The sequence below is a fragment of the Triturus cristatus genome, chromosome 7, assembly GCF_964204655.1.
Source record: "Triturus cristatus chromosome 7, aTriCri1.1, whole genome shotgun sequence".
Lineage (NCBI taxonomy): Eukaryota > Metazoa > Chordata > Amphibia > Caudata > Salamandridae > Triturus > Triturus cristatus.
Window position 1 is genome coordinate 1827963832 of NC_140590.1, and position 13186 is coordinate 1827977017.

The window sequence follows — 13186 nt, forward strand, 5'->3', positions numbered from 1 at the left end:
GCGCAGCAAGTTAACGTGCTGCGCTGCCCTGCTCTTCTAAAGTCATAGATATGGCTCATTGGGGTAGATTTTCAAATATTTTGCACCTGGTTAGCGTCACAAAATTGACGCTAGCCAGCACAAAATGTTTTTTACCAATTTACTTTCAGGTGCCAAACTTATTTTGCGTTGGAAAGTACCTTACAATTAATGCAAAGAAGCACAAACTATTGCTTTGCATTACTTAGCAGCAAGGGGGCATTACATGGGTGGTACATGAGTGTTCCCATACACCCACCGATGGATTTTGACAAAAAAAAACCTCTGCAAACAATTGTAAACAGGATTAAGCGCCAAAAGTTAACACCATCTGAAAGGAGGCGTTAAGAGGAGAAATGTTTTCATTTCTCCTTTCTTTTCTTACTTTGCATGCATGCTGCAATGCGCAGCGCATTTACAAAGTGGGAAAAGTATTTGAACTTGTCTAGTAATAGTATATTGTACAGGAAGGGTACCCTTCCTGTACAGAACCTATGCTAGACTCAGGCCCGCACCATGGCGCTATATCGTTAAGGTGTGTGCCTGGTGCATGACAGCTGCAATCAGCGCTGGCGCTGAAGAACCAGAACCTTTTGGGCCTGGCGGCGCAGGGTACGCCCAAGGTCTCCGGAGTTTACCTGCTTCGCTACACAGAGACACGGGACACTCTGTCGGCGTTAGAAGATTGGATTTATTTAGCTGCAGCTAGTACAGTTATCCTAGAAGTACACAAAGTAGGTTCTCAGGAGACTGCCACTTCACTCTGTGGCGCATCAGGTTAAATACTATACAAAAATACAATTATTAACGAAATACACTCCCAGAGCATATACAAAAGAGCCAATAAGGAAAGTTGGAAAACAAGGCGGAACCAATAGAAAAGGTTTGAAAACAGAAATATCGGATGACTCTAAGAGACCTCTTCTCCAACTGTGTTTGTCACCCCACCCTCAGGCTAATACATTACAGATTCATAACTAACTTGCAGGTGGTGAGATACGTTTGTGTGTATTGGAGGACAGTCGTGAAACGAGAGAATACTAGCAGGAGACAGTGAAGGCCAGTCGATAAGATAAGGTCAGGAAAGAATAGTGTGAGCCAACAGATAGTTGAGACGCGGATTAGAAAAGCCAGACAGGGATTAGTGTACTCGGCTAGTTCTAACACCAGCTTTGCAAATAGAGGCCGAGGGCGTATTTCGACACCAGGCTACAGAAAAAGCAGAATAGACTTTGTTCGCCGTGCTGCCTGAGTGATGGCAACACAAAATGGCGACGGGCCACAAAATGGCGGGTCGATTCGATCGTGATCGAAAATCGAAGTTCCTCAGACCCTCCTTTTGCCAGAACTCAGGCAAGACAGACTCATGTTAATCTGAGTCCACGTCAATAGCCATGAGGTCATCGAGTTGTTGCTGTAACATTATTCTTATGTTTTCTGTTACTTGTGGCTTGGGTTTTGGGATGCACATAGTAGCACAAAGATCACAGATAGCGGGACCACAGTGCATACAAAAGCAACAGGAAAATATAATGGTCAGGATTATACCAAGGAACGTCAATGCTTTCCAACCCCATTTGGAAACCATTCCGTTAAAGACCAATCTCCTTCGTCCTGATGAATAGACTCAGAGATTATGTGCAACTTGGAGATAGCTTGGCATACTGTTGGAGCGTCATTAGGAATAAAAATACAGCAACTTGACCCGATCAATTTGCACACTCCACCACGATCGGCAAGAACAAAGTCTAAGGCAACTCGATTTTGCAAGGTCATAAGACGATCCGCCTGTAGTTCTGCCGTGATGTTACTTAAGGCTCCTACAGTGATGTCTATTGTAGTATCTGCGACACGGACCAATTGCCTTTTATTTCTGCTGTTAGCCATGGGACCCCAGAAGGGAAGAAAACCTTTAAGGAAATCCCCTCCTTCTTGTCCTGCTGTGTCCTTCGAATCAATAATCCCTCTGCCATATCGTGTTCGGTGATGATTTGCGGAAGCAGTGTAAGTAGGGGAAAGAAGAAAAGCTATATAACAAGTACCAGAGAAACCAAGTATAAGCTCTATCATAGCAGATGAAATAGGTGCCTTGAGAAGGCACTAGAGGAGGCGAGTTCTGAGAGGAATAAACGTACGTGTAGGAGCAGTTATTCCTTTGTGTAGTGTCAGAAGGGCGATCATTGATCTGTAAGCAGAAGTTACCCTATGTGGTATAGTCCAGATTGGCGAGGACTTTCTTTTTCCAACCTTACTATTGAGACTCGACATATATTGGGTGACATTCCAATTGGTGTATGCTTTTCTTTCGTCGACGGAGATTTTGCTGTTTTCCATGATTTTAGCCATAACTACCATACCCTTAATCAAGGAACTGTGACTAAAGTCCGGATAATTAATTTGTGAACTAACAGATCGTCTGAATTTGCTTTGATAAGCGTTGGAGAAGATGACGAAGTAAGCCCAAACAGAACCTTCATAAGAGAAAGGAAGGACTAGATATGGCATTCCTTTCTCCCGTGGTATGTGGCATAAGACCACACACCGAACAATCAGTTGTATTAACCACTAATTGGTGCTGATGTAATAGCTGGATAAAGGAATTGTTATAATACTCAGTTCTTCTGACGAGTTAATGTGAAGGGAGAGTATAAAAGAGGTGTGGAGAGATAGTAGAGGAAGGCAAGGAGGAAGAAGGGGAGGTATTTCTTGGCTGCAAAGCCTAAATTATCCACCCAATAATTGCCAAAACAATACATAATGATATAAAAACACATAAAGTTATACTAAAACGACTGTACATTATTTTACAGGATGTTTTCTTCATTTCATCTCTTCTTTCTTTATTACTTAGTGTAGTTTCCATCTTACTAATGGATGCTCACGGCAATTTTCCTCAATCACTGAAGTCACGATGCTCTACCGTCCTATGACACTGAAAATCCTGCAGACCTATTGTCACTACTCAGGTCGTGACCTAGACTCCTACCGTGACCCTGCAACCGGGAGAGAATACTACACAAGGGAGAAGAAAGTCTTAAATATTCTTTGGCCTGGGTCTCAAGTTGTAATGTTCTTTCCCTGGAACATTCTGATTTTGGAACAATGTTTGTGGTTCAGTCGTATCCAAGCGACGATGCGATGGAATTGCTTCCTGTAAAATGTCGTCGTCCTCTTTCTCAGACAGTGTCCCATTCAGGTGTGCATCACTAAAAGGCACGAATCGTGGAGTCTTTTCGCTTTCACAGTCACCAACCCCTCTACGAACCCACTGATCGAAAGGCAAAGGTAAATGCAAATGCACTTTTTTGCAATGCACACCGTGAATCCAATTTTTCTTTCCATCGACTTTAACTGCTGTCCTTGTAGTCAACAAAACCATTTGAGGCTCCCGCCACCTGGGTTGCAAATGGCTGGACCTCTGACAATTCTTCACACACACCCAGTCACCTGGTCGGATGGAATGACCTGGGTCTGTGGAGGCCTCCGGCAGAGCACTCTGAACCTGTTGATGAAGAACACGCAATTTAGTCGTAAGGTCATGCAGATAATCAATCAACATTGGATATGGCAAGTCTGAGAATTTCTTAGGGCGAGGTATTCCCCATACGTTGGCCGGATGGCCAAATACCACTTCGTAAGGGCTAAGTCCCAAACGAGAGTGTACTGCAGTTCTGGGGGAAACATCATTTACAACGCGGGCATTACATCGCGATGCCATTACATCGCGGTCTTTACAACGCAAGTCGTTACAACGACTTGCGCTAGATGGTGCTTTAGGACAAGGAATAGTATAATTTACTATCCAACACCTTCCCTACTGTACGTAGACTGGAGTTGGAATAGTAAATTATACTACTCCTAAGTCCTATTCCTTGTCCTAGAGCGCCACCTAGCGCAAGTCGTTGTAACGACTTGAGTTGTAAAAACCGCGATGTAATGTACCGCGATGTAAATGTATGCGTTGAAACGTCATACATCCCAGTTCTGGTGGATAGCAGAGCTAACGGCAAAGCATCAGGCCAATTGAGTCCTGTACTTGCTTGAACCTTTGCTAACTTCAACTTTAAAGTTCCATTGTAACACTCTACTAAACCCGCTGATTGTGGATGATTTGCCGCATGGAACTTTTGCTTGATAGCAAGACCTGCACAAACTTTCTGCATGACTTGGCCAACAAATTCGCTGCCATTGTCACTCCAGACAATGCGCGGCAAACCAAACCTGGGGAAGAACTCTTTTAGTAGGATTTTAGCTGTGGATAGGGCTGTATTATCCTTTAGAGGGTATGCTTCTATCCATCGTGAAAAGGCGCATATTACCACCAGAACATATTTGAGGTTGTTGCATCGCTCCATATGAATGTAATCGATTTGCAACACCTCAAATGGATATGTTGGAGGAGCAAAGTGACCTGCTGGAGTTGGGGTTCCCTTTCCTGGGTTGTACATTAAACAAACAATACAGTGCTTTACTACATTGTCTGCACATTTTGGGATATTCTCATTCTGCCACACTGGTGCCAGAAGTTTGCAATGCCTTTTGCACTTAAGTGGGCTGGACCATGAGCCATAGTAACCACTGGGAGAACATAGGCATCTGGTAACAGCCAACGCTGATGTTCAGATAATTCCACCCAACAACCCATCTAATCTAACATTCCCGTACTTTCTTTCCACTTGCTCAACTCCCTTTCTGAAGCCTCTTTCTGAATCGTTTTCACGCTTTCCACTGTATTCTCACACATTCCTCTCTCTCTGACCCAATTCGCAGGACATGCCACAAACATTCGACTCTTTGAATCTCTCGCTGTTTTCTTCGCTATTTCGTCTGCAAATGCATTTCCTCGACCAACATCATCCGTAATCTTCTTGTGTGCACTACACTTCACTATCGCTATTTGGGTAGGTAAAGCAAGTGACTCAAGGAGATCAGTCACTAATTGACCATGCTGTATTTTGGTGCGATGTGAAGTGAGGAAACCCCTCTCCTTCCAGAGACGCCCAAAATTGAACGCTACACCAAAAGCGTATTGGCTGTCAGTGTACACGTTCACTCTCTTCCCTTTCGATAATACACAAGCTCTCGTTAGTGCTATCAATTCTGCTGCTTGCGCTGAATTGTGTCTAATACGTGCAGTTTCCACAATCGTGTGTAAGGTAGTTGCAGCATAGGCTGAAACCGTATCTCCATTAGGCATCTTAAAATAAGAACCATCTACCCATAGAGTCCCATCCGAACTCTCTAGCGGTGTGTCTCTTAGGTCAATTCTTTCTTTTGTCTCTTCCTCAGTACGGAAGAAACAATCATGTTGATCCTCAACACTCTCCTCATTTGGAAGGTGCAACAAAGTAGCTGGATTCAAGGTATTACATCGTTTAATGTGTATGTGACTAGCCAAAAGCGTCGGCTCGTAAGCAGTTAAACGTGCACTCGTAAGATGCTGTGTTTTTGTTCTGTTTAGCAAAGTATCCACTGCATGTGGCACCATGACAATGAGAGTGTTATCCAACACCATTCCAGCAGACTGTCGGATAGAAATTGCTGCTGCTGCTGTCGCTTTGAGACAACTGGGCAATGCCTTAGCTACGGGATCCAACGTAGCCGAAAAATAGGCACATGGCCGCTGTTTGTCTCCAAATTGCTGTGCCAAAACTGCCAATGCACAACCTTCTCTCTCGTGAACATAGAGCGTAAAAGGCTTAGTGTAATCTGGGGTGCCTAGTACAGGAGCAGAACACAGAGCGGTACGTAAGTCAGTGAAACTCTTTTGGCACTCATCAGTCCAAGGAAGGGGCTGAGGCGTATCTTTTAAAGTGAGTGCCAACAAAGGTTTAGCAATTAGAGAGAAGTTAGGGATCCACTGTCTACAATAAGAAGTGATACCCAGAAAGGCACGTACTTCCCTCTGTGTGGATGGTACAGACATTCGCGCAATCGCCTGCATTCGTTCTGGTGTCAAACGTCGTCCCTCCTTTGAGAGGAGATGACCCAAGTAGGTAACCTCTCGACAAACATATTGTAGTTTGGAAGGTGAAACCTTGTGATTCAGTTTAAACAAGTGGTGCAACAAAGCAACAGTGACATCTTTGCAGATATCTTCTGAATCGGCGGCGACTAACAAGTCGTCCATATATTGAATAAGAGCAGCACCAGACGGCAAGTGAAAAGTATCAAGATGACATTTTAAAGCTTGGCTGTAAATGGAGGGACTTTCACAATAACCTTGGGGTGCGCGCTTAAACCGGAAGCTTCGGCCTCCAAGAGAAAAACCAAAAATGTCCCTACTCTCTTCGGCAATGGGAATACTAAAGAAGGAATTCTTTAGATCGAAAACAGAAAACCAAGTCGCTGTGGAAGGTATCATTGTCAACAAAGCAGTGATATATGGAACAACAGGAAATTGTGGAATCACAATTTTGTTTACTTCTCGCAAATCAATTACGAAACGGTACACAGGAGGCTGAGAAGGATCAGTACGTTTAAGAACAGGAAGAATAGAACTATTGCATGTATTACCTCTTGTTTCTTCAACCACACCCTTCCGAATTAAGTCATGAAGGATTTCCAAAAGCGCTTTCTCACCTTCAGCAGAAATTCTATACTGTGGGATGCGTGGTAATTCAACATTGGGCTTGAGAGTGACAACATAAGGCGGAATCTCAAGACAACCCACATCGTTCGGACCCGTGGCCCAAAGTGCTGCTGGAAGAGAAAGTAATTCAGGAGGAAACTGATCTTTGGACAAATACATTGGGGAGATCAACTTCTGTCCTAGAGTAAGATGTACGCCAAAAGGAGAACAATATATTGTAGCATGCATTCTTTTCATTAGGTCTAGACCCAACAGATTCTCACTGCAACCATTCGTTAACAGAAGTGGAGCTTCCAAATCATAGGGACCAACTGAAATAGGCAAAGGGAAAGAAACTGGATTGCGAACAGGGGCGCCAGAGAATCCTACAGAAACATTCGTTAAGCCAGACAAAGGTGCCCCAGGGAGTTTAGAATGAATGATAGAACTTCTCATTGCTCCAGTATCCAGAAGAAATGGCTCTGAAACACCCATTGTAGTGACGTTAACATAAGGACCATTTTGATCTACTGGGATTGGCACAACTCCCTTACTCTGTCCATGGCTGTCCTAGTAAGCATGAAGACTCTCATTCCCGCCTTCAACATAATGGTCTGCATTGTAATACTGTGTAGAGCTCACATTTTGCTGATCAAAGTAGTTCGCGGAATTGAGAGAAGGAAGGGCACGCTGTTCTTGAGTCAACATACCCCGACCTCTACCTCTGTTTGCTGACTGGAGGCCAGCACGACCTCGTGGAGCAGATAACGCTCCATTGCGCTGCAATAAAACCGGACAACTATTCTTAAAATGACCTTCCTCTCTACAATAGGCACATTGATTAGGACCTAACAAAGGTCACGGATTGTATGGCTCAGGTTTTTGATACAACCTCTGAAACTGCGGAGGCTGCTGAATTTGAGGCTGAGCATAACGTGGCGGATAGGCTTGTTGCAAGAGAACCTTCGTTTTTAATTCTTTTGTCTTTTTCTCTTGCTTTTCTTTTTCTTCCTTGTCCCTATTCTCATAATATTGGACAGTAGCCAATATCTGAGCAGAAGAAGGAACAGCCCATGAACTTTCTGAATCCTTTAATTTGTGTGACAGCTCTGGAAGCAAATTGAATACAAATTTGTCCACAAATAATCGCTGTCCACCCTCGGTAGCCATGTCTTGACCACTGTGGTCGATAAATGTCTCCTCGAAACGAGTGAAGAAGTCAGAGGCACTTTCATCTTTCTTTAGTTTGCATGCTGCTAGTTTATCCCAATTAACTCTCAGTGCAGGCATCATAGTTTTCATTAACGTGATAATTCTACCAGGAAGTTCCGAGATCAGAGCGTCAGGCTTTGCGCCACCCACTTGGTCTCTATCTGTATTAGTTATAACATCCCAAGTAGCTCCTAGTTCCTGTGCGTGATCCTCTCTACGAATCTTAGCCCATATTGTCTGTGGGACTACATTACCCATCAACATATCAATGTCTGCTAGGTTCATAATGCAAGCATCAATTGTCTGCGATAATTCTTTATAATAGCCTGCAGGGTTCTCATGAGGATCTGGTAGAGTCTGCTTAAGAGCCAAACCTTCAGATCTCTTCCAAGGGACATGTACCAATATACGTTGGAAATGAGCAGGAATAGGTGCCTCCTTCCAAACTGGAGGAACCTCTCTCATAGGGTAATATTTCGACGTCAGTTTAACTGACGGATCGGAATCAAGAAAAATCTGAGAAAACAATAAGGATCTATAAGAGATAAGTGTCCTTACAGCTTCCTCAACCTCAGAACCTACAATAAGTCCTTTTTCAAAATCAGCTTGAACATTTAACAGATCTTTGAGCAGAACCGGTACCACTGAAGCCGCCCCACGTTGGGCGCCAGTTGAAGAACCAGAACCTTTTGGGCCTGGCGGCGCAGGGTACGCCCAAGGTCTCCGGGGTTCACCTGCTTCGCTACACAGAGACATGGACACTCTGTCGGCGTTAGAAGATTGGATTTATTTAGCTGCAGCTAGTACAGTTATCTTAGAAGTACACAAAGTAGGTTCTTAGGAGACTGCCACTTCACTCTGTGGCGCATCAGGTTAAATACTATACAAAAATACAATTATTAACAAAATACACTCCCAGAGCATATAAAAAAGAGGCAATAAGGAAAGTTGGAAAACAAGGCGGAACCAATAGAAAAGGTTTGAAAACAGAAATATCGGATGACTCGAAGAGACCTCTCCTCCAACTGTGTTTGTCACCCCACCCTCAGGATAATACATTACAGATTCATAACTAACTTGCAGGTGGTGAGATACGTTTGTGTGTATTGGAGGACAGTCATGAAACGAGAGAATACTAGCAGGAGACAGTGAAGTCCAGTCAATAAGATAAGGTCAGGAAAGAATAGTGTGAGCCAACAGATAGTTGAGACGCGGATTAGTAAAGGCAGACAGGGATTAGTGTACTCGGCTAGTTCTAACACCAGCTTTGCAAATAGAGGCCGAGGGCGTATTTCGACACCAGGGTACAGAAAAAGCAGAATAGACTTTGTTCGCCGTGCTGCCTGAGTGATGGCAACACAAAATGGCGGCGGGCCACAAAATGGCGTGTCGATTCGATCGTGATCGAAAATCGAAGTTCCTCAGCGCTAGGGAAGGGGGAGGAAAGTACCACATCCATGTAAACATGACATTCTCCTGCTCCCTCCCTGTCTCACAACGCAGAGCGCCTCTGTTCCGGCTGTTCTGTTTTGCGTGCCATTCTTGAACATCTGCCCTGAGTGTTTTACCCTGCGCAAAACCTGCTTATTGCTAAAATTAAATTATGTAACACTACAACACTTTTTGGTTTTTTTTATAAACCAATTTATTGATGCAGAATAAAATTTGTGGAACTTAGAACTTAAGGAAAGGAGTAATGGATAAGAAAGCGAGGTTAACTGAGAAGTGTAGTCTGAACACCACCCAGATATCAGGTTCTTCCTTCTAGATACTATAAATTGTGTAACACAACATGCGTGAGAAACAAAAGAATTGTCCTTGGATGTCAATATGTTTCAGCTGGAGACACAAGATAGGCTGTGACAAAGGTCATTGGGCACCACAAGCAGAGTTGTTTCAGTGCCAGGAATGGAGCATTACCTACACTGAAGGGGGTAGTCACTAGCGTATACACAGACACATGGCCGCCTGCACAGCAGCCATCTTGGGAATATTGCTTCTAAATGTAAAATATAAAGCATAGCAAGACGGCTGACATTCATATATGCATGGATGTGCGTCAGTAACATAGGTCTGATTTTTCGTGAAGTAACAAAAGTAATATCAAGATGACCGCTGTGCCTGTGTGTACGCACCGTGGCCATCTTGGAATGGTTTTTCCCTTGCTTTGAAAATATGAAATCCAAGATGGCTGCAGGCCATCTAGTTTACGTCTGCAGTGTGTAAATGAGCACTCCTAGCAGCCATCTGGGGAAATAAATAAAGTGCTGACACAGCCAAAAGGTTTCTGCCACTTTGTCAATGGTCACACCTTTTGGCTTTGCCATGCTTGTTTTATATCTATACAAAATTTTAAGTAGGTGAAATGGTTAACATCTGTGATCTGCCGCAGTGTACAATACATGATTGGCTGAGCTGTCAGTGCTTGTCTTTAGAAGCAATTCAAAATATTGGTGTGGTGGGTGACATGCATTGAATTCAATATCAAGACGCAAACTAGATGGCCTGAGCCACAGGATGTTTATTTGATTTTCTTTTATTATAATTACAAAGGATGAGAAAAAAGATACTGGACAGCAGTTAAAAAGATATAAACAAAGTGTTATGTACCCCATAAATTAACACATGGTTCATTGAACTCTGCCTGCATATATATATTTACATAAGAACGTATGTACCTATGTGTGTAGTTGTACTTGTAAAGCACACACATAATCCGATAACAAAGCACCACTGAAAACTAAGTGAAAGACCTAAATTGCAAATCAAGTTGATGTACAAGGCGGTGCGTCAACCGTAGGTTTACCTCTTTCCCTCTTCTATCCCACCACTACCCTTCTCTATCCAAATACCTTAATAACATATCCACCACTCAAATTACTTTCATATTTCACTATACTAATTTTCAACACTAATCCTTTATGGGTTCCGGAGTAGCGTGCTACTCGCCAAAAACCCGCTTCAACACCCCATCATGGGATCAAGCACTATATTAATGCAAACCTTTTTTCCCTCTTCTATCCCTCAGCTATCCTTCTCACTCCTAATAACTGACTAATATCCACCACTGAAATGACTTTTATATTTCACTATACTAATTCATCACTAATCCTTTATGGGTTTCTAGAGTAGCGTGCTACTCGCCAAACAAAAAGCACTTCAACACCCCATCAGGGGTAACAAGCGTTTTTTAAATACAAACCTTTTTTCCCTCTTCTATCCTTCCGCTATCCTTCTGAATCCAAATAATTGACTAACCTATCCACCACTTAGATCACTTTCATATCTCACTATACTAATTCAACACTAATCCTTTATGGGTTCCGGAGTAGCGTTCTACTCGCCGAACGAGCACTTAAACGCCTCATCAGGGGTAGTAAGAGCTATATAAATGCAATTACAATACAATACAATATTGTGTGTGGTCTTGTGGTTCTTGCTTGCCAATGGTCACATCTACAATAACCCAATCAACTCTTGCTCTATAGTGTCACCCGTGTGACTTCTGTAATTAACTCTTTCGGCTTCTGTCTTTCCCCTGCTTACTTTCCTTTATATTCTCTCTCCTGTCTTGCTGGGCTTGTGGCACAATGAGTGGTCTGTGCTCTTGTTTCATCTCTTGGTAACACCATGTCCTTCAGGTTTACAGTGAAGAAGAGGAAGAACGACAGCAACTGCGCCTCTCTCGCCAACAACGAGATCTATCCTGAAGCTTGCCACAGCCAGAAGAAATGGATCTGCGAGAAAAGAGTCTTTCGGTTCAACCTATGAATCTCATTTTTGTTGATGTCAGGAACAAAGGTTGGGTTATTGATTGAGATCCAGCATCTGAAGGCTCCATGTCCTCAGTCGGCCAAACCTGACAAAAGTAAAACTAGAGGAAGCAGCTCCACCATGGGATCCTCAATCGCAGGAAGAGTCCAGGCCATAGTCGGATCCGGACAATCCTTGATACCCTAGTATGTTGCACACATTGCTTACGTGAACGTTTCCACAGAAGTAGAAATGTCCAGCGACAGAAGCTCCAACCAGTACTTCTTAGCGGCTGCCTCATTTGTCCACCTGGTGATCAACCATTAGGGATTTAATTTGACTGCTGCACAGATGACCTCCATTGCTTATCTATGTTTTTCCATTGGATGCTAAGGCTCAAAGTGCCTTTGACCTCACAAACCCACTCTTAATATGTATGGACAGATAGGAAGTCTAGAGTAGATGGTTTCATTTTTTCATATGTTAGGGTAATGATATTTGTTGCACTGCATTTTTTGGTTATAAACAAATCATGTGATAGTAATTGTGATAATTATGTTTTAGGGCAGTGTTTCAGGTGATAAGTGTTATTTGTTTTGCTTAATATCTTTGCCACCATGTGATGAATCTGAATGACTCTTCACAAAAATAAAGTTGATCTTTTTTGAGAACCTGTGCTCTCCCCTACAGAAATAAAACATTTTAACAGAATTACACCAAACTTGCATGAAAATCAAACTTTACTCAGGGAAGTGCATTGGATTGGTTAGCAGAAAATCTATTCAGAAATCCCTTTTCAGAAGTTATCCTTACACAAATGTTTTAGGTGGACTGGAAAGGGTTTGCATCTCATGGCAATACTGACAATTTATTGCATATAACTTTAGTGACCTTTGATGTATTTGAACGCAGTTTCACAGATGTTGAGCTTACTCTTGGTATTTAAAAATGTGGAAAGATTTGTTAAGCTGGCACAGTTAAAACAATGGGAGGCAAAATCGTGATCATTTGCTAAAAACGGTGGCCTCATTTGACATTTCGTGACATTTAGTTAATGGCAAGATTTATCAAGATCCGTTAAAAAGGGGGACATTTACCACACCGGGCAACAGCGTTTTAATGTGCTAATATTTAATGCATCTACGTGAAATTTGGTAGGAAACCATTAGCAAGTTAAGACCTGTGCTGGAATCTCAGCTCCTATGCTGACCCAACATAGGGGAGCAAGGTTACGTTAAACAGGAGTGGCAAGGAGTCATTGATTTCCAATCAGTACACATTGCTAGCTGAACTTTGAAGAAAATGTCTGTTTCAAGTTTACTACTCCGAAATAAACAAGCATTGGCAATGCCAATCGGTCTCGCCATATTTTTAAGTTTTTGTATTAGTCATTCTTTTGTAGCTTTGTTTTCAGTTTAAATAACAACCAAAGTAATAAAATGTACCCCTGCTAAACAGTAGTCAACCAACAAAAAAAAAAGTTCTTGGTTAAGATAACGTTTTTTTTTTGGCTCTATTTTAACTAATCTTTAACATTTGAACTGCTATTGGTTCTAGAGAGTTTTATGATGTAAGAGAGTGAAAATGCGAGCCATGTAACCAACAGCAACAACACAGCCTTTTTAACATGTG

General features: G+C 42.6%; 1 protein-coding gene across 1 annotated transcript in view; it reads left to right on the top strand.

Annotated features, from left to right (window-relative positions):
- Window positions 1-12929, top strand: part of LOC146813313 (killer cell lectin-like receptor subfamily F member 1) — a 136759-nt gene extending 123830 nt beyond the window's left edge. Inside the window, exon 6 of the mRNA XM_085620141.1 lies at window positions 11443-12929. Coding sequence (XP_085476267.1) covers window positions 11443-11572 — 130 coding nt within the window. The 3' untranslated portion in view covers window positions 11573-12929. The remainder of the gene's footprint in view (window positions 1-11442) is intronic.
- Window positions 12930-13186: the final 257 nt, after the last annotated feature.